At 44.8% G+C, this 20,665-nt stretch overlaps 1 protein-coding gene across 2 annotated transcripts in view; it reads left to right on the top strand.

Annotated features, from left to right (window-relative positions):
* ANKRD44 (ankyrin repeat domain 44) overlaps positions 1-20,665 on the top strand; it is a 724,718-nt gene that overhangs the window by 465,601 nt on the left and 238,452 nt on the right. For both annotated transcript variants that reach the window (XM_063430205.1, XM_063430204.1), the window contains exon 17: positions 11,922-11,993. In XM_063430205.1, coding sequence (XP_063286275.1) covers positions 11,922-11,993 — 72 coding nt within the window. The remainder of the gene's footprint in view (positions 1-11,921; positions 11,994-20,665) is intronic.

Here is a 20,665-nt window from a genome sequence, read left to right as displayed (position 1 = left end):
TATGACTACTGACGAGGTGGCGGAGCACCCGTAGGTTGCCCACAACCCTAATCTACCTCTTCATACGAGAGAGGTATCACCCAAGGTGGTGATGCTTACCGGACACACCCACTAACCCCGAACATATTCGTGTGAACAAACCCTTCCCGCGGCGAATCGGTAGTTGGACGCTGCTGGACTTGCTCTGGCAGACCCGACTGTCGCTTGCCGCCGTGGTCACACGAAAACACCCTCCTAAAAGGGTTCCTCTGCACCTACATCTAGGTGTAGTTGCCGTCTCTCATCTGAGGCGCGCACTCTAACCCCCGTTTACTACTCTCAACTCTAACCGAGGTAACGCCACCTGGGAGGGGAAAGGGAGTTAAGGTGTGACTGACGCCCCCTCCATTCTCTCACGCTCTTCCCTAACTCCTACTTCTCATTCTCCCCCCCCATAAACTTATTTATTTATTTATCTATTTTTCTCTTCTCCCCGCCCCTTACCCTCTCCCCGCTCCCCCCCCCCCGCCCGTGCGGACCACGATGCCGCGGGGAACGGCCGCGGCCTCTCGCCACCTCGCGACCTACGAGCCCGACCCATACCGAGTTTTATCTTTGAACTGCCACGGTCTCAACATCCCGGAACGTCGGACGCAGCTCCTACGGGACCTCTACACTAGGCGTATATCTGTAGCCTTCTTACAAGAGACGCACTTCAAGGAGGGCGCAGCCCCAATGCTAAAAAGCAAGCACTACCCCAACGCCGCCTGTAGTAACCACCCCACGGCCCGCAGGGCTGGGGTGGCTGTCCTCCTGGAGGCGAAGCTCCAATTCCGCGAAGCGGACCGTCTATCGGATGCAAATGGCAGATACCTCTTCCTTAAGGGAGATATTCACGATAGACGATACACTTTCGCTACAATCTACGTCCCGAACAACAATCAAGCTCAATACATACGCAAAACCCTCCTTAAGCTCTCTTCCTTCACGGAAGGAACCCTGATTCTAGGCGGCGACTTCAACGTACCACTATACCCCCTTGCTGACTCGTCTACAGGACACAGCTGCATCACCCAAGGTGCCCTCCGCAACATACTGAAATCCTTACGGACCCTTCGGCTTGTGGATTGCTGGCGCGCACTGCATCCCGATGACAGGGAATACACACACTATTCTACGATCCACAAACGCTACTCGAGAATAGACTATATATTCATGCAACAAGAACGGTTGTCGACAATTCAAACAGCGGAGATAGGGGCTGCACAGTGGTCAGACCATGGCCCCGTCACTCTGAAGATAGATTCCCCAAGGATGCGCCCGACCTCATGGGCATGGAGGCTCCAAGATTCGCTACTGCTAGACCCGACAATCAGGGAACAGGTGTCCGAGGAACTCAATACATATTTTACGCTCAACACAACGGAGGACCAACTCGCGACCACGATCTGGGAGGCGCATAAAAGCGTTATCCGTGGCACACTAATGCACATCGCTTCCAAAAAGAGAAGGGAATCACAGCGACACATGACCGACCTTGCGGACCGCATATCCACACTCGAGGCACAACATAAGAGATCACAACTCGAGTCGACATACGCGGAATTACTGGAAGCCCGGAGACAGCTACAGACACACATGACGACCTGTCATTATCGCTCATTGCAACGCTCGAAGGCTTTCTTTTACCAGCATGCTAACAAAGGAGGGAGGCTACTGGCCAGGATGCTTAAAGGTCCACAGGGACTAGCCCAGGTCAACAGAATACGGCAAGCTGATGGTACAACTACACAATTCCCGGATAAGATCGCCTCGGAATTTCGGACGTTCTACTCCTCACTGTATAACATTCCGCAACCGACGCTGCCACAGGAGATAGCGGATAGAAACGAAAAAATGCGGCACTATATCGAGACCTATGTGGGGCCGAGATTGCAACGAGGAGAATCGGAGGACTTGGAGATACCGATCACAGAGGCGGAGGTAGCAGGAGCGATCAAAGCAGCTAAAACAGGGCGCGCGCCAGGTCCGGACGGCTTCACCTTAGACTATTATAAGAAATTCCAGCACATCTTAATCCCAAAACTCGCTAATATATTCAACACTCTCATCGGAGACGCTAGATTCCACCAGGAATCACTGGTTGCTACCATCACGGTTCTCCCGAAGCCGGGGAAGGATCCCGAACTCTGCAGCAGCTATAGACCTATCTCCCTGCTCAATGTAGATATAAAACTGCTGACCAAGATACTGTCCATCAGGATCGGAGGCCTTCTGCCAACATTGGTCCACCCAGACCAGACAGGCTTCATACCCGGACGTGAGGCCAGAGATAGCACTCTCAGAGTCCAATCCATCCAACATCTGGCGAGACGGTCAAATGATAACCTCCTATTGCTCTCCACGGATGCTGAGAAAGCATTCGACCGGGTAAACTGGTCATTCCTTACGGCTACGCTGCGGGAGATGGGCTTTGGGGAGAACATAATGAAGTGGATAGGAGCGCTATATCATTGCCCAAGCGCCAAAGTAAGAGTGAACGGTGCACTCACCGAACCCTTTCAGATCCGGAACGGAACGCGGCAGGGATGCCCGCTCTCACCCATGCTCTTCGCCCTCACCCTTGAACCGTTCCTGGAAGCTGTACGCAGATCGGATGAGATCCTCGGATTTCCCAACAAGGACGTCACCCACAAAGTGGCGGCGTATGCGGACGATCTTTTATTCATCATCAATAAGCCCGAGCGCACCCTACCTCACTTGATGTCGGCATTTGAGTCCTACGGGGAGATATCGGGATTTAAACTGAATATACCGAAATGCGAGGTACTTAACATTTCGGCTTCTCCGGCGCAGGTCGACGCACTGAAGCGCCAATTCCTGTTCAGATGGTGCCCGAACCACATGCAATACCTGGGCATCGCCCTTAATAGGGATCTAGGAGACATGTACCGGACAAACTTCCTACCCTTGCTACAAAGAATAAGCCGGGATTTACAGGCGTGGTCGTACCCATATATTTCATGGTTCGGCCGCATAGCCATCCTGAAAATGAATATATTGCCCCGGATCCTATACCTCTTCCAAACGATACCTCTGGCCCTACCGACGGCGTACTTTCAATCGCTCCGGACCGCTATGATACGATTTGTGTGGAGCGGAAGACAGGCGAGACTCAGACAGGAGATCCTATGCCTGCCACGAGCGTGGGGTGGAACTGCACTCCCGGACCTTCGCAAATACCATCATGCTACAGTGCTACAACGGGTCTTGGAATGGCATACTCATCCAGCACACAAACAATGGATTGAACTAGATAAGAGCCACATGGGGTCGTCTCTTCTCACTACGGTATGGAACTCGAAGAGACCTCCGATATCACCCCATGACTGCCCCTCCACAGTGGCACAAACACTAAAAACATGGGACACCATCAGAAGACTACCGCAACTGTCTCCAACGCCAAGCCCGCTGATACAGCTGTCATATAACCCACACATAGGAGGTGGACTACCACCAGCATCCTGGAGTATCCTGGGAGGGGAAGAATCCCTCTCCATCCATAGATTGCTGAATAACACAGGCGTAATACCATTACGGGAATTGATAGACAACGACCAACCGTCCGCAATGCAAATCTTCCGCTACACACAAATTACACATTTTTAACAAACCCTACCACACAGAGAATCTCTACATAGAGACCTGACGTGGTTTGAAACACTCTGTGACCGACGGACCAACCTAGCCAAATCCACGTCCCTCATTTACCAGCATCTCCTTACAGGCCATCTGGAGAACGCGGACACTTTTCGCCGACGCTGGGAACGCATCCTGGGTATATCATTCACCGCGACTCAATGGGAAAAAATCCTGGTCCTGCACCACAAATGCTCCTCCAGCTCCGGCTATCAGGAAACTAATTATAAGCTCCTGTCGTTCTGGTACAGAACACCCGACAGCCTACACAGGATCTTTCCGGCGGTACCTGACACTTGCTGGAGATGTGGGGAGGGACGTGGAACGATCCTGCATATCTGGTGGGAATGCCCACGCATCATGCCATTCTGGGACGAGATCAAACGGCGAGCAGAGGAAATACTTGGGTCGGACGGTGGATTCGATAGAGAGGCGGCTCTACTACACTCTACACCAGACACCATCGGAGTGTATAGAAGATCTATACTCCGACACCTGTTGAACGCCGCCAAGGCTCTGATCCCATTACACTGGAAGCAAGATGTAACCCCGACGATTGGTCTCTGGATGGAAAGGGTGGAGGAGATATATAGGGCGGAATCGATCCACGCTTCATTGATAGGTATGGAGGAGAAGCATGTCGAGAGGTGGCGGCCGTGGCTGTGTTACGTGGCGGGGCAGGGTGGGGGGGATGGGCGGGGGCGTGGCCCTTGAAGGGTGCCCCTTTACGCCCCCCCCCCTCATCCACCTGCGCCCCTGGACGAGTGGCACTTCATTACACTGAACGCCCCGGTCCCGAATTCCCTCCCCCCACCCCTTTTTTTTTTTTCTTCTCTCCTTATTCTCTCTCTCTCTTCCCTCCTCTCTCTTTTCCATATCCCCTTCTGTTACTGTGCTCTCTTTTCTACACCACTGGCTCTCTCTCCCTGACCCCACGCAATAATTTGTCCCCATTACCCGTGCACACTAGTTTCAACAACAGTCTACTAGTAGGGTACGGTGGGCTGGGGCCTCAGGTGCTATGCGGATGCTCCGCTAAATCGTTGCTGCCCCCCACTATAGACTGAACCTACAGATTTCACCGCCTGCACGACAAAATAGGGCCCGCGCGAGGCAATGGGACCCAATAGAAACCCATTACTCCTCAATAATTTATAGGACGACGAGTCCCCTCTCTGACTTATTTCTTCAGGTTAACCTTGCCACTGATGTTATAATAGCCCCTATCCGCTTCAAAGATACTCCTCGGCTGTACACGGCCATTATGATGACTGGCGTATCTTGTCCATACACTACACAGTCACTATCTGGTTCACACAGAATTGATAAACCTACCCTTTTGCAACCGAATATACAGATGTTTGCATATTTACTACATGTACCGTAACGAAGTTAACAATGTTGCTACTGTACTACCTTCTACTTGTTAATATTGTTTTGGTGTTCATCACTTTATATTTATATGGCTGCTCCCACTGTTGCGAGACCTGCGTGTCTCCTATTTTACTATCTTATCGCATTGTTATACGTATCCGATGACACAAATAAAAGCCGTTTGAACACCGAAAAATATTCTACCAACACAACCATTTATATACACAGAAGCGTCAGAAATTTGAAAGACACCATTAGTGAAAAGCCATTTAAAGAAATCTGAGAATAAAATTACCTTTTTAAAAAGCAATACAGGTTTTTATGGATGTGGATTGTGGACAATGTCTGGCATATAAGAGAACAGACAACCACAAATGTTTTATTAGAGAGTTCTTTTCCCCTTCAGAAAAGTTTAAAATAAAATATTCTATAACATGCTATACTAAAAATTGTATTAATTTGATACAATGTCCATGCGGACTCAAGTATGTAGACAAAACTATACAACCTCTACACATCCGTATAGAAGAACATATTCGTAGCATAGAAAATGGGCTTGAAACCCATAATGAGTCAGCTCATTTTAAATTATGGGCATCAAAAAAGTTCTTAAAGATTGTAGGGGAGGGAATTTTAATAAAAAATTAGGTAAAACTGAAATGGAGTGGATATACAAAATAAACACTTTAAATCCGTTTAGCTTGACTAATGATTTTGAATTGTGTAATTTTTAGGATAAACAGTACACTCATTTTAGATATGTGATGTTAAAACATAGGACATTGATTTATATGAATATATAAGACAGTCCTATGCTACCCTATAACTTCTATATTTTTTTTCAATTATATTCTTACCTTTTATATTAAGATTTTTTTATTACTCATTTCTTAGAGTATAAGTATTTTTTCTACGTTTTTTTAGATATACCTCTTGTACATTCTTATGTACATTCTTATTTTTTAGAGTATAAGTAGTTTCTCCATGGCTTTTATACTTTATATATACAGTTGCAAGAAAAAGTATGTGAACCCTTTGGAATGATATGGATTTCTGCACAAATTGGTCATAAAATGTGATCTGATCATCATCTAAGTCACAACAATAGACAATCACAGTCTGCTTAAACTAATAACGCACAAAGAATTAAATGTTGCCATGTTTTTATTGAACACACCATGTAAACATTCACAGTGCAGGTGGAAAAAGTATGTGAACCCTTGGATTTAATAACTGGTTGAACCTCCTTTGGCAGCAATAACTTCAACCAAACGTTTCCTGTAGTTGCAGATCAGACGTGCACAACGGCCAGGAGTAATTCTTGACCATTCCTCTTTACAGAACTGTTTCAGTTCAGCAATATTCTTGGGATGTCTGGTGTGAATCGCTTTCTTGAGGTCATGCCACAGCATCTCAATCGGGTTGAGGTCAGGACTCTGACTGGGCCACTTCAGAAGGCATATTTTCTTCTGTTTAAGCCATTCTGTTGTTGATTTACTTCTATGCTTTGGGTCATTGTCCTGTTGCAACACCCATTTTCTGTTGAGCTTCAGCTGGTAGATAGATGGCCTTAAGTTCTCCTGCAAAATGTCTTGATAAACTTGGGAATTAATTTTTCCTACGATGATAGCAATCCGTCCAGGCCCTGACGCAGCAAAGCAGCCCCAAACCATGATGCCCCCACCACCATACTTCACAGTTGGGATGAGGTTTTGATGTTGGTGTGCTGTGCCTCTTTTTCGCCACACATAGTGTTGTGTGTTTCTTCCAAACAACTCAACTTTGGTTTCATCTGTCCACAGAATATTTTGCCAGTACTGCTGTGGAACATCCAGGTGCTCTTGTGCAAACTGTAAACGTGCAGCAATGTTTTGTTTGGACAGCAGTGGCTTCCTCTGTGGTATCCTCCCATGAAATCCATTCTTGTTTAGTGTTTTACGTATTGTAGATTCGCTAACAGGGATGTTAGTATTTGCCAGTGACTTTTGTAAGTCTTTAGCTGACACTCCAGGATTCTTCTTCACCTCGTTGAGCAGCCTGCGCTGTGCTCTTGCAGTCATCTTTACAGGATGGCCACTCCTAGGAAGAGTAGCAGCAGTGCTGAACTTTCTCCATTTATAGACAAATTGTCTTACCATGGACTGATGAACAGCAAGGCTTGTGGAGATACTTTTATAACCCTTTCCAGCTTTATGCAAGTCAACAATTCTTAATCGTAGGTCTTCTGAGAGCTCTTTTGTGCGAGGCATCATTCACATCAGGCAATGCTTCTGGTGAAAAGCAAACCCAGAACGGTGTGTGTTTTATATAGGGCAGGGCAGCTGTAACCAACACCTTCAATCAAATCTCATTGATTGGACTCCAGTTGGCTGACATCTCACTCCAATTAGCTCTTGGAGATGTCATTAGTCTAGGGGTTCACATACTTTTTCCACCTGCACTGTGAATGTTTACATGGTGTGTTCAATAAAAACATGGCAACATTTCATTCTTTGTGTGTTATTAGTTTAAGCAGACTGTGATTGTCTATTGTTGTGACTTAGATGATGATCAGATCACTTTTTATGACCAATTTGTGCAAAAATCCATATCATTCCAAAGGGTTCACATACTTTTTCTTGCAACTGTATACACCTCTTGTACATTTTTATTTATAATATGTATTAATATCCTATTACAAATTAAGTAATATTCTATCATAATAGTATTTCCAAAATATGATATGACTTTTCCCCAAAACGTATCATTGATTCTGGATATATGCAAATATTTTTAATTAAGGATAACATTGTCCTAAATTAAGAATGACACCAATAAGACAATAACAATGTATTTACTAATATGTGTACATGTTTTGTTTTTGTGTATATACACATCTTAGTCAATGGCACCAGTTGGTTGTGGTGTGTCGGAACCGACAATGCAGTAGGCCTGTAATAAAGAGGGCCCACCTTAGAGGGTGATGTGAATAAAGCGAGTGGTGGGAGGGGTATATCGCCAGAGTGGTGGGAGAGGATTGGACACAATTATAAAGGGGAACCAAGCCCCTTCCACAACTACAGGCCCAGCCTTAAATTTGTGGTCAGGGCAATAGTGCCGTAATGGTTAGATAACACATAATTAGCAATACACATCTTAGTCAATAGCACCAGTCATTTGTGGTGTGCCGGAACCGACAATGCAGTAGGCCTGTAATAAAGAGGGCCCACCTTAGAGGGTGATGTGAATAAAGCGAGTGGTGGGAGGGGTATATCGCCAGAGTGGTGGGAGAGGATTGGATGCCATTATAAAGGGGAAACAAGCCCCTCCCACAACTACAGGCCCAGCCTTAAATTTGTGGTCGGGGCAATATTGCCGTAATGGTTAGATAACACATAATTAGCAATACACATCTTAGTCAATAGCACCAGTCGGTTATGGTGTGCCGGAACCGACAATGCAGTAGGCCTGTAATAAAGAGGGCAAAAAGAAGTGTAGCATACAAATATATATATATAGTCTACAATACCTCAATATTACTTGGATGCGACACGAGATTCCTGATGAATCCCTAACTGGTTCAGGTGCAGATAATGTATAAGAGGATGATGTCCGGCTGTGATTCGTGGAGTAGTCCCGGCTCTAAGGGATGCTGGACTATCTGTGTATACTCAGCGAGATAGAGCCCAGACCTGCAGAGGTGTTGGGTAGAGATGGTACCCCAGTGATTTTGGAACTCGAGACATACAATTTATACAAAGCCACCATTAGTATGATCCATATAACGTACCGGCAGGCTAGCTATTGCCAAGTGGTGAAGAATTCAACTAATGAGGGTGACAGGTGAGGCCCTGCTAGTTGCCAAGTGGCATTAGAGGCTCTATCTATGTGCTGGCCCGAGGGGAAGTAGAGGCCACTGAAATGGCCTCTCGGTGACTACTAAAGCATAAGATAGAATAAGAGTGACAGGTAAGGTCCTCCCTATGCAACAATGCGAGGCAAATAACTATGCGTTGGGCCGATGGCGTCGCCCTCAGAGTATTAGGGGTACCTCCGAGTATGAGGATGGGTGTTGGCCTCGCAGGACCACTAGACTTTGGCATAGAGGCCAGAAACCTACCATAGTGGGCACTTAGATCCCTAACAACCAGCACTTATCTGCTAATAGGGGACCTTTACGTGGCCCAGATCGTGGACCCCAGCTAGATTGTGGATCCATTTAGAATGGAGTCGGAGAACGTATGCCTCTGCGAGGCTGGGTCATGAACCCAATCAGACTGGAGTCTGAGGACGTATGCCTCTGCATGGGCCCGACTGTAAATCCATTTAGAATGGTGACTGAGAACGAATGCCCGTGCGTGGGCCAGATTGCGGACCCGTGTAGAACCGTGACCAGGAACGTATAATTCAGAGTGGGCCAGATCGAGGACAGAAATAAGAGAAAGTGACACCATACCAGCAGGCAGAGCACCAGGAGAGAGGTAGACATATCAGAAAGGGTGCCAGAGGTAAGCCAAGGCAGGTAGTGGACCCATGGAGCCGTGGGCGACAGCAGCCGGGGTGCCATGCTCTGCCCCGGCTCGGTGGGTACTTACCGCCGGTGTGTGGAGAGTCACAGCTGCAGGTGAGAGGAGCAGCCAAGTGCAGGGGGACCAGGCGAGCCAGAAGGGACTCGGGCCCCCAGACCAGATGGCATGCCGAAAAGCACCCAGCAGGCAAACACACTAGAGAGCAGACCTCATGGAACAGACAGGCGCTCGGCAGCGGCAGGACCTCCATGAGGCAATGGTACAGGGAAACCATGTGGGAGGTGAAGGTCAGCGATCGGCAAACGTGAAGAAAAGTGGGCAGCAAGCCAGGAGATTGGACCACGAGGATACAGGTAAGTGGGTGAAAAGAACAGAAACTACAAATAAACATTTATAAAACATCATAATACACATGCACTGAGCCCAATAAAACAAGGTGTTGGAAGACGGAATCAAAACGGTAACAGAGGCTTCTAGAATGCCAAACAATGTTGGCCCAATGAGTACCTGAATACCCAGAGGACAGACAAACATCAAAATGTAGGGTGACTAATTGAAATGCATATGATACAGTTTTATGAATTTGAGGTCATTTAGTAAGAAGATTTAAGACATTTAGAAGATATTCCCCTGTACAGAAATTAAGGAATTTTACATTTATGTGTACAGAGAATGTATATACAAGTTTATATTTTATTTCCTTTACCACATATATAGGTCCAGATTTGAACCTTGCATTAATTTAGACAGTCAGTTGCAACACCCAGCCACATAATTACTAAACAATGAAGGCTCAAAAAGTGCATGAATACCCAGGACAGACAAAGAAAACTTTAAATGTAGATAGAGAAACATTAAATTGCAGGGTGACTAACTTAAATGCATATGATAAAAGTCGATATGGCCTACTGTGGGCCAAATACAGTAAGCAAAATGAGGCATCGCTGCCAAATACAGTAAGCAGAATTAGGCATGATATGTATGAATGAAATAGGCTGAATTTGCATTACTAGTAAAATTTGCCATATCCGAAAGGTTGAACAAACAAACTTACGGTTTTGTCGTAAAAACAACAGTTATAGAAGCCGAGGCTGGGCTGGACGTAGGCAGTGCCCTCTGAGCTTCTAGTGAGACGGCTGTTCACTAGAGTGAGGCAAACATATACTTGCGTGGGCCACACTAAGCCAAGACCAGCTTGATTGGAGTTTGTGTTGATGACCTTTGAACTGGAAGTAGATGGTTCTGTACTGAACCAGACAGTCTCATCAGCCTGCAACTCGCCAGACCAACCATAGTAAAGTGGGAGAGGATTGGACGCCCTTATAAAGGGGAACCAAGCCTCTCCCACAACTACATGCCCAGCCTTAAATATATGTATGTATGTGTGAATATATATATATATATATATATATATATATATATTATTTTTTTTTTTCCAATGACTCACTGGAACGCAAATACGACAAGGAACTCAAAAAGATGGTGGAGCCTATTCATCCGTGATGGGAAAAAAAAGGATATGACTTGACAGGAAGTGATATCGCCGAAATCAATCAGCAGATAGAGGCTTGGAATACAGGAAAAACACACCTAAAGAGAATTACAGCACTTAGAAACTATATAAAAACAGAATGTGGGACTTGATGGTTTACTGCACCAGATTGAAGAAGCCATTCAGGCGAAATGCGTCTCTGCGTTTATTTGTAATATTATTTGATATTTTGATTGTAAGTTCTAATAAAGTATATACTTTTTAAGGTTTATACTTTTATTCATTTTATTTATTTATTTAGTTGTTTTTTTTTACCATCAATGTTCCTGCATTCTACAACCAGGGTGGTATGGTCCCTAGCCATACTCTGCTGTTCAACTGAGACAATTACTAGGCTCCAGGCTTGTGAGTATTTTACATATTTATACGAAAATATTTGTTACAAACAGTATCACACTATATATCCATCTCTTTCCTTGACCTATTGCATACTACTGCTGAATGCACAAGAAAACTCTTAAACTACTCTTCATAAAGAAAAAGGGGTAGGTCGCATAAACGGACCTACTGGCGAATAACTCCCAGAGCTAGGCTATAGCTCTGGAATATGTGAGTGTTTCAATTTATGTGTATATCACACTTGTGTGGATAAGTATACAGCACTATTTCAGTTGTTTTTTTGGGTTTTTTTTTTAAGTTATACACAACATTGGATGTTCAAGGATATGTAAAAATACTGTATATATAGATTCCTTGTTTGCACTAGGTGTACCATTACGTTGTATTCACATATTTAAGCGCTCCACTGAATCTGGTAAAAAAAATAATTATGTAACGATTATCAATAAAAATGTTTTCTGTCATTTTAGCTTCTGGAAAGAACTAGGATCTGCCGAAATGAACCAATTGTATCAACTGCAAAAAGTCCGTTGCATTTAGCGGTATGTATATATAGAATAAACGTTTAGATACATTTCCACTTATTACATGTAAATGTATACTTATACATTTTGCTCATACTATTCTGAGTAAATTACAAGGGTAAACCACATAAGGAATATTTTGCTATTGGATAGCATATGTGAGCAAGAAAGATAGGTTATCACAGCAACAGTAACTTATTTGTGGTCTTGTCAACCTTGATAGAAAGTGGAGTTGTAGAACTGCTATGTTTTCAGAAACAAAATATGATCCAGCAAATGCAATATATCTTTTATGCCAAAACTAAGCACATTGGGTTTGAAGAAATATGAACTTAGAGGTATTGTTGCAGTTTTTCACAGTTTTGTGGGGTTCATTTAGAATATTTTAGTGTGAGCATGTTGGAAAATATTGTAAAACTGATCTGCTTGTTTTTGTTATATCAAGCAAAAGCAATATCACTGCATAACCCCTAATGTAAGGGCAGCTAACAATAGGTTCCTAGATGTCGTAGAACTGCACCTTCCATGATGCTTTGCCATTCTAAAGGGTGACAGATAATCATGGAAGTTGTAATACTACACTATCTGGAAATCTACCTTTTGCCCAAACTTTCTGAACTGTAATAATTTTCAAGTACCTTGCAGAGGCATCACAAAAGGTTCATCTGAATATTTACAGTTATTGTTCCTGCCCTCTAAGGGGGTTTTGGTTATAGATGCACAATATTTAATGTTTTTTATTTTATTTAATTACTAAAAAGAATAATTAAACTTGCATATATTACAGGCAGGCATTGCATGCTATGTAATATTATCTTAATGCCAATCATATCATTAAGTACATCTCTGCAACTGAATTAATTAGTCTGAAATGTCAGATAGCTTTGAATTTCTGCCAAAATTAAAAACCATTATTAAAGAGCAAAATTCACTTCAGAGATAATGGCAAAGTCTAATAGCTAAGTAAAAGTTGGTTTCTAGGCATGTGCATGGGGAAAATTTTCGGTTCGGCAATTCGGGACTTCGGCACTTCAGTTTGGAACTTCGGCAACTTCGGCACATCGACATTTCGGAACTTCAGCATTTCGGCACTTCGGCACTTCTCTTGCAGCCGCTTAGTAGATAGCTCTCTAATTCCCACGGTATTAGGGAGTTATCTACCAAATGGCTGAAAGACCTAAATTGGTCTTTCAGACAAATTTACTAATACTAAGTAAAAATTACTTAGTATTAGTAAATGTTGCCCCTACTCGCTATACCGCGTGTAGGGGCATGTCTATTAAACAGTGAGCAGCCTCCTCCTGAGCCACCTATTGCCCCCCCTAAAGTAAGATAATGGGGGACACACCTAATGTCCTCCCCCCTGGCCCCCACCTCTGAGCGGTGGGTGGGGGCCCTCGATTAGAATAAGGGGGGGAACCTAATGTCCTCCCGCATGGCCCACACTCCTGAGCAATGGGCGGGGGCCCTAAATTAGAATAAGGTGGGGACCTAATGTCCTGGCCCCCACCCCTGAGCGGTGGGTGGGGGCCCTAAATACCAATTGGGGGGGGACCTAATGTCCTCCTCCCTGGCCCCCACCCCTGAGCAGTGGATGGGGCCCCTAAATTAGAATAAGGGGGGGCCTAATGTCCTCCCCCTGGCCCCCACCCCTGAGCGGTGGGTGGGGGCCCTAAATACTAATAAGGGGGGGGACCTAATATCCTCCCACTTGGCCCCCACACCTGAGCGGTGGGGTCCAAGTGGGAGGATATTAGCGGATATTAGTGGGAGGATATTAGCCCTAAATACTAATAGGGGGGGGACCTAATGTCCTCCCCCCTGGCCCCCACCCCTGAGCGGTGGGTGGGGGCCCTAAATTTGAATAAAGGGGGACCTAATGTCCTCCCCCCTGGCCCCCACCCCTGAGCGGTGCGTGGGGGCACTAAATTTGAATAAAGGGGGACCTAATGTCCTCCCCCCTGGCCCCCACCCCTGAGCGGTGGGTGGGGGCCCTAAATACCAATAAGGGGGGGCCTATTGTCCTCCCCCCCTAGCCCCCACCCCTGAATGGCGGGTGGGGGCCCTGTATAAAAATTCCCCCCAGGTGACTAGGGGCCCCCATCCCCTAATCACCCCCTCCAAAAAAAAGCTAACCCTTACCTACCCCCCTCACCCTAAAAATAATGAGGGGGGGACCATTAACTAAGTACCTGTAAAAAAAATAAAAATAAAACTTACCATTTGATGTTTTCTTTCTTTTATAATCTTCTTTTTTCAGCCCCAAAAAAGGGCAAATAAAATATCCATAATAACAGACTCATAAAAAAAAGAGCGCCAAAAAAAATAATCCTTCTTCACCCATGGAGGGCTCCGCGCAGACTTAGCTCTGCAGGGCAGGGGAAGGCTTATTAAGGTAAGTCTCTACATTTACCTGTCACAGAACTTTAATTGGTTGGCTTGTAAACCACCACAGTGCTCTGTGTCATTTTGCACAGCGTGGGAAAGTTCTTTGGAATTTTCCCACGCTGTGTAATTTGACTCATAACTCTCGGATTGGTTACTTAATCCACCAATCAGAGAGTTATGAGTCAAATTACACAGCGTTCTGAAAATTCCAAAGAACTTTCCCACGCTGTGTAAAATGACACAGAGCACTCTGGTGGATTTCAAGCTAACCAAACATCGTACTGTGACAGGTAAATGTAGAGACTTACCTGTCAGTCTCTTCATTTATCTGTCAGAGCACTCTGATTGGATGGCTTAAACCCACCAATCAGAGTGCTCTGAGCCTAATTGCAAGGCCTTTGCCCCGCCCTGCAGAGCTCAGTCTGCGCAGAGCACTCCATGAGTGAAGAAAGATTTTATTTTTATTTTTTTTTGCGCTCGTTTTTATTTTTTTGTAAGTGCATCGGTTATTATGGATTTTTTATTTGGCCTTTTTTGGGGGCTGAAAAAAGAAGATTTTAGAAGAAAGAAAACATCAAATGGTAAGTTTTTTTCTTGTTTTTTTTTTTCTCTTGTACAGGTACTTTGGTGCCCTCCCTCATTATTTTTAGGGTGAGGGGGGTAGGTAGGGGTTAGGTTTTTTTGGGAGGGGGTGACTAGGGGTTTGGGGACCCCTAGTCACCTGGGGGGATTTTTATTTAGGGCCCCCACACGCCACTCAGGGGTGGGGGCCAGGGAGGAAGACCCCTTATTGGTATTTAGGCGCCCCATCCACCGCTCAGGGGTGGGGGCCAGGGGGGAGGACATTAGGTCAACCCCCTTATTAGTATTTAGGGCCCCCACCCACCGCTTAGGGTTGGGGGCCAGGGAGGAGGACACTACGTTCCCCCCCCCTTATTCTAATTTAGGGACCCTCACCCACCATTCTGGGGTGGAGGCCAGGGGGGGAGGACATTATGTCCCCCCCCTTATTAGTATTTAGGGCACCCACCCACCGCTCAGGGGTGGGTACCAGAGGGGAGGACATTAGGTGTCCCCCTTATTCTAATTTAGGGCTCCCACCTACCGTTCAGGGGTGGGGGCCAGGGGTGAGGACATTAGGTCCCCCCCCTTATTCTACTTTAGGGCCCCCACCCGCTGCTCAGGGGGGAGGACATTAGGTCCCCCCCCATTATTTCACTTTAGGGTCCCCACCCGCCGCTCAGTGGTGGGGGCCGGGGGGGAGGACAATAGGTCCCCCCTCCCCTTATTCTAATTTAGAGCCCCCACCCACTGCTCAGGGGTGGGGGCCGGGGGGAGGACAATATGTTCCCCCCCCCTTATTTTACTTTAGGGCCCCCACCCGCCGTTCAGGGGTGGGGGCCGGAGGGCAGGCAATAGTTCCGTTTTTTTTTTGTTTGTTTGTTTTTTTACAGTGAGCAGCCTATGTTTACTAGACATGCCCCTACTTGCGGTATAGCGAGTAGGGGCATAATTTACTAATACTAAGTAATCTTTACTTAGTATTAGTACATTTGGCTAAAATACCAATTTAAGTCTTTCAGCCTTTTAGTAGATAGCTCACTAATACCGTGGGAATTAGGGAGTTATCTACTTATTCATTCCTGTCATTACATTGACTGGCCAAGTAACTTACATTTTATATGAATGAGTGTTACTTGATTGTTGTAAGTGTTGCAAATGCTTACAGCTGAATCCTGGCTATGTTTGTATACTTTTTATTTAAAATTGTATACAGTGTAACATTCTTAATTCTTCCACTGGGTAAGTATATTAGTACTTAGGTAATACTGTACTTCGGCACTTCAGAAATTCGGTAATTTCGGGACTTCGGCAATTCGGCAATTGATCTATTCGGACATTCGGAAGTACCCGAATGTCCAAATTGCCCAAAATTGCACATGTCTATTGGTTTCAAGTTGTGCTTTTCATTTTTAAAAATAAAACTTGGATTACATTTTCAAAGATCGAATGCACATATGCCATTTACAAGTCATGTCCCCCTCTCTCTCATATCCTTTTTTTATTTTGCTTCTCTGTGTGAGGCAGCAACTTGTTTGTATACTGCTAAACTAGTAACAAATGTTGCTGTTTCTTCCTGAACTACCGTTAAAAAAAACAAAAACAAAAACTAACAGGAATATCACAATAGTAATATAGTAAGGGATAAATAAAAGATACTTTTAAATCCTGACACTTAACATTTCAATAAATAGCCTGTGTATTGTTACTTTTTTAGAATGTGGATTTGCATTTAATGCAATGCCGTACCACCATTGTGTGCAAACTACAAATGTCCCATGATTCACTGTTCATTACCCACTACTGTGTATATGCTCTCAGGGAATTATGGAAAATGACGCCTGTATGGATGTGCATGCAAAACATTTTGGTTGCGCCCAAAACCTTTGTATCTGTCAGCCACCTCCCCACAACTTGTTTGAAATATATCATTTTCATGGAAGTTAAAATAATCAGTGGCCAGGTAAGAACATAGAAAGTGTTCTGGCTGTGCCAGGACTGAACTGGTTTGTGATGTCAATTTGTAAATCTTTGTATACATTTAAAAGAAAGCAGAACATTACATGAAAAAAATTAACACAATTTTTTTGTCAATTAGGTAATTTCCAGAGCAGTGATAGTTCCCCTTTAAACAGAATCCCAGTGATGCCTGACCATGCCCTCTGTAATTTGAGAAAATTAACTAATTAGCAGCAATTTGTAGGCTGAATAGTCAGAGATAGGAAACACACAGATTAACATAGCATTCAGTGGATTAACACCTCAAAGTGGTGTTTTTGATATTAAAAAAGCAGATATTTTAGTTACATGTGTGATGGGAGATTGTAAAAGCAACCAAACATGTCAAGCCACATCTAAATTACCCCTCCTCCTCTTCAAAAGCAATGTCCTAAGAAGTGGTGTTACACAGTAGTGCAACTTTATCATTGAATGCAATCCCTAGTTCCAGAAAGCTGAATATTACTTAAATAGTGATACCTAGTGGTAAAGTGTTGTGTTGAATATACCCAACAACTGGCTTACTCACTGAGTTATACAGGCTTCTTTATTAAAGTGAGAATTCAAGGTAAATCTCAAATTTAAGGCCAGAGTAGCCAAACTAAAATCTCTTTATCGCTTGCCTAGGGAATTTTTACAGTATGCTTATTTTGATCCTAAATCTGAAATTAACTTTGAATTCTCTCTTTGGTAATAACCCTGCTAGTCAGAAGAAAATTCATGCCCAAGATCTGTGTTCTTTGCTCGTGCATGACGTCATGTGATCTCTTTTCTCCAATAGCGCTATGCTGGGACAAAACAAGTAGGTCTGTATTACCATTATATCAAAGGTACTGCACAACATTGTCAAATAGCAAAAAATGTGTTGCTGTCTGTGGCGTTGACCCTTCACGCAAATTAATAAAAAGTATACGATACCTGCAAGATTCCTTCTCCCCATTGAGAGAGGCTAGAATCTCTCTCACCGACACCCAATGCATTGCCGGTGGGTATCAGCAAAAAAAGATGAACACCCAAGGATCTAAAGTATAACAATAAGGATTGGGCTTTAATTTCCTTTTATTCTGTGCTTTGATTGAAGGGTAATCATTTACTGAGATTGTACTTGGGAGTAACTACCTTTTACATGAAAGGGACCTGCACTACAGGACACACAGCAAAGACCAGTGTCAAACAGCAAAACATAGTCTATGTATACAGTCATAAACACTTGCCACAATAAATATAGTGATAAAACTACATATCTGTCTCCACTCAATGCATATTGGGTTATGGATCAGGAAACAAATGAATGTGCAGATCGCAGGACTCTGAGAATAACCAGAGGGGGCTCAGCTTTAGCACTCTCTTCCTGCACCCTGCGTAGAAGGGTGATAGGTAATTATTAACTAGGTAGCGGAGCATACCCTCATACAGCAAATTATAGCCTGCAAAAAGGGAATAAAAAAAAGTAAATGGTAACTAGGCCAGAATTAATGCAGTTGCAGACAAATGAATAATAGAAAATATACATCAGCCAGGTCATAACAGGGAGCAAAAGTAAGCAGAATACTATGAGGAAAGAATTCTGACTTATTACTAAACTGCAGTAACACTATACAACTTAATAAGTTTGACATTTTTACGTGGTTGCAAAAAATATTTTCTTTAAAAAGTTTCAGATACATGCAGTATAACATTGTAAATGGTTTTCCGAGTTTATTGGTTTTCAGAAATAGTTTTTAAGAAGGTGTGACGAACCCTGCTGCATAGACCTGTATTGCTGGTTCGTCTGTTTTCATTGGATTCGTGGATTTCCTGTCCGTACGTTTTCTAAAGTACCGATTGGAACTACCGAACATCGGCCACCCAGGAGAGGAGTGTGCGGCTCATTAACACCTTGACCACAAATTAGAACGTTGTGGTTAACCGCAAACACCTCTCCATTCCATTTCGTACGGGTGGTCGTCGTTCGTATGCCGAACACGAGGCGGCGGCCATTTTGGACACGAGGCGAATCAGCGGTGTTCGGTGCAAAACCCATGGATCTAAAATCGGACTCTTTATCTACCGAACACCGCTGGAGACGGCCGTCTCCCCTTCTATTCCCTTGGAGGCATACGAACACTGTTCCGTTCGGGAGTTTCTTTCATCCGTATGAACTTACCCAGATAGCCGTCCCATGGAGTCATTCGTATACCGAAGGACTTATGAGAGACTTTGACTCCATGACGATTGGACTGTGTACATCGGACCTGAGCGCTATTCGGTAGGAATATGCCCTCAGATCCAGGCTATCTGGGGATACGTGGCACGAACACTATATATTCGGTACTTCTGATTTTATGTATTTTATTGCATTTTTTGTGTTTGAGTTTAAAATGGCGATGGTTCCTATCCTCGGAGTTAATTAGGTTTCTCCCTAATTATCTCCAGGATAGGAAGAGATGTATTATGGGTAAAATGGGAAGGGCTTGTGTTATAGTCACTGCGATTGGCTACTGTTTAATATATTTTTCAGTCTTCCACCAGGTCCCCTAGGGGAGTGTCTACCTGGTGGAGACCTGCATAAATACTGGGCAGGTAGCCCCCATTAAACACATTCTGCTTGACCTTCAAAACGGAGCTTTGTCTCGTTTGTGGAGGGATTGACTATTGGGACAGCGCTTTCGTTTATTTCTAGCTGTGGAAGGATTTCGGATGGATTGCTGATCGGGAGTTACCGCATTCGTATGCTCCGTTCGGGAGTTTTATGATCGGTTATACTGGAATTGCATTTCTGGAGAAAGGGGATTATCGACTAAACGGCGGCTTCACTCTCCAGGCGGTGAGTGTCGTAACAATTGGTGGCAAGCGACGGGATGAATCCCACCGCCCTGAAGGCCAGCTACACACCCCGGATTGGAAATGCAATATGAGGAATTAAGGCGTGCTACCCTTAAAGACATTTTGGAGCGCAGAGGACGATCAGCGAGCAATCTCAAGAAAAGAGAGATTATTGCTATATTGGTAGAGATGGATACGGCACAGGGAATGGAGATAGCTAATGTGCCTGGCCTGCTGGATTTAACACCCGAGGAGATAGCGTTTAACCGGGCAGTTCAGATAAGGCTGGCACACTTTGGCCCCAACCCTGCAGCGGATATTGTGGTGCAAGTACAAGCCGCAGTGGCAGCACAACAGGCGCTCCAGAGAAGCGGAGCTGCAGCAGCAGAGGTACCCCATAATAACAATGGGAAGAAAAAGGTACCATTTGCTGCTTTTAAAAATTTTATTGAGACTGAAGGAGAGATAGACGGGTTCCTGGCGGACTTTGAACGACAGTGTGCTTTACACCAGGTGCCCGCAGAAGAATGGGTTCCTATCCTCTCTGGGAAATTATCCGGCCGGGCCAGTGAAGCTTTTCGGGCCATCCCAGAGGAGGAACTCACTAGCTACCGGGCAGTAAAAGATGCCCTTTTGACCCGGTACGCTGTTACCCCTGAGGCGTACCGGAGGCGATTCCGAGACAATAATAAACAGGCTGGTGATTCCTATGTGGAATGGGCATGCCGGGTACACCGCACGGCAGCCCACTGGATGACAGGGTGTCGAGCGGTAACTGGGGAAGAGGTGCTGCAAGTGTTCCTGCTAGAACACTGCTTTGACAAGTTACCTGCAGGGGTTCGAGAGTGGGTCAGGGACCGTAAACCCGCTACCTTCCATGAAGCTGCTCGTCTGGCTGACGAATACACTGATGCCCGTAAGCTCGATCAGACAGCAGC

The sequence above is a fragment of the Pelobates fuscus genome, chromosome 8 (assembly GCF_036172605.1).
Source record: "Pelobates fuscus isolate aPelFus1 chromosome 8, aPelFus1.pri, whole genome shotgun sequence".
Taxonomy (NCBI): Eukaryota; Metazoa; Chordata; class Amphibia; order Anura; family Pelobatidae; genus Pelobates; species Pelobates fuscus.
Note: the sequence above shows the minus strand (reverse complement) of the source record. Positions and strands in the feature narration are given on the sequence as shown.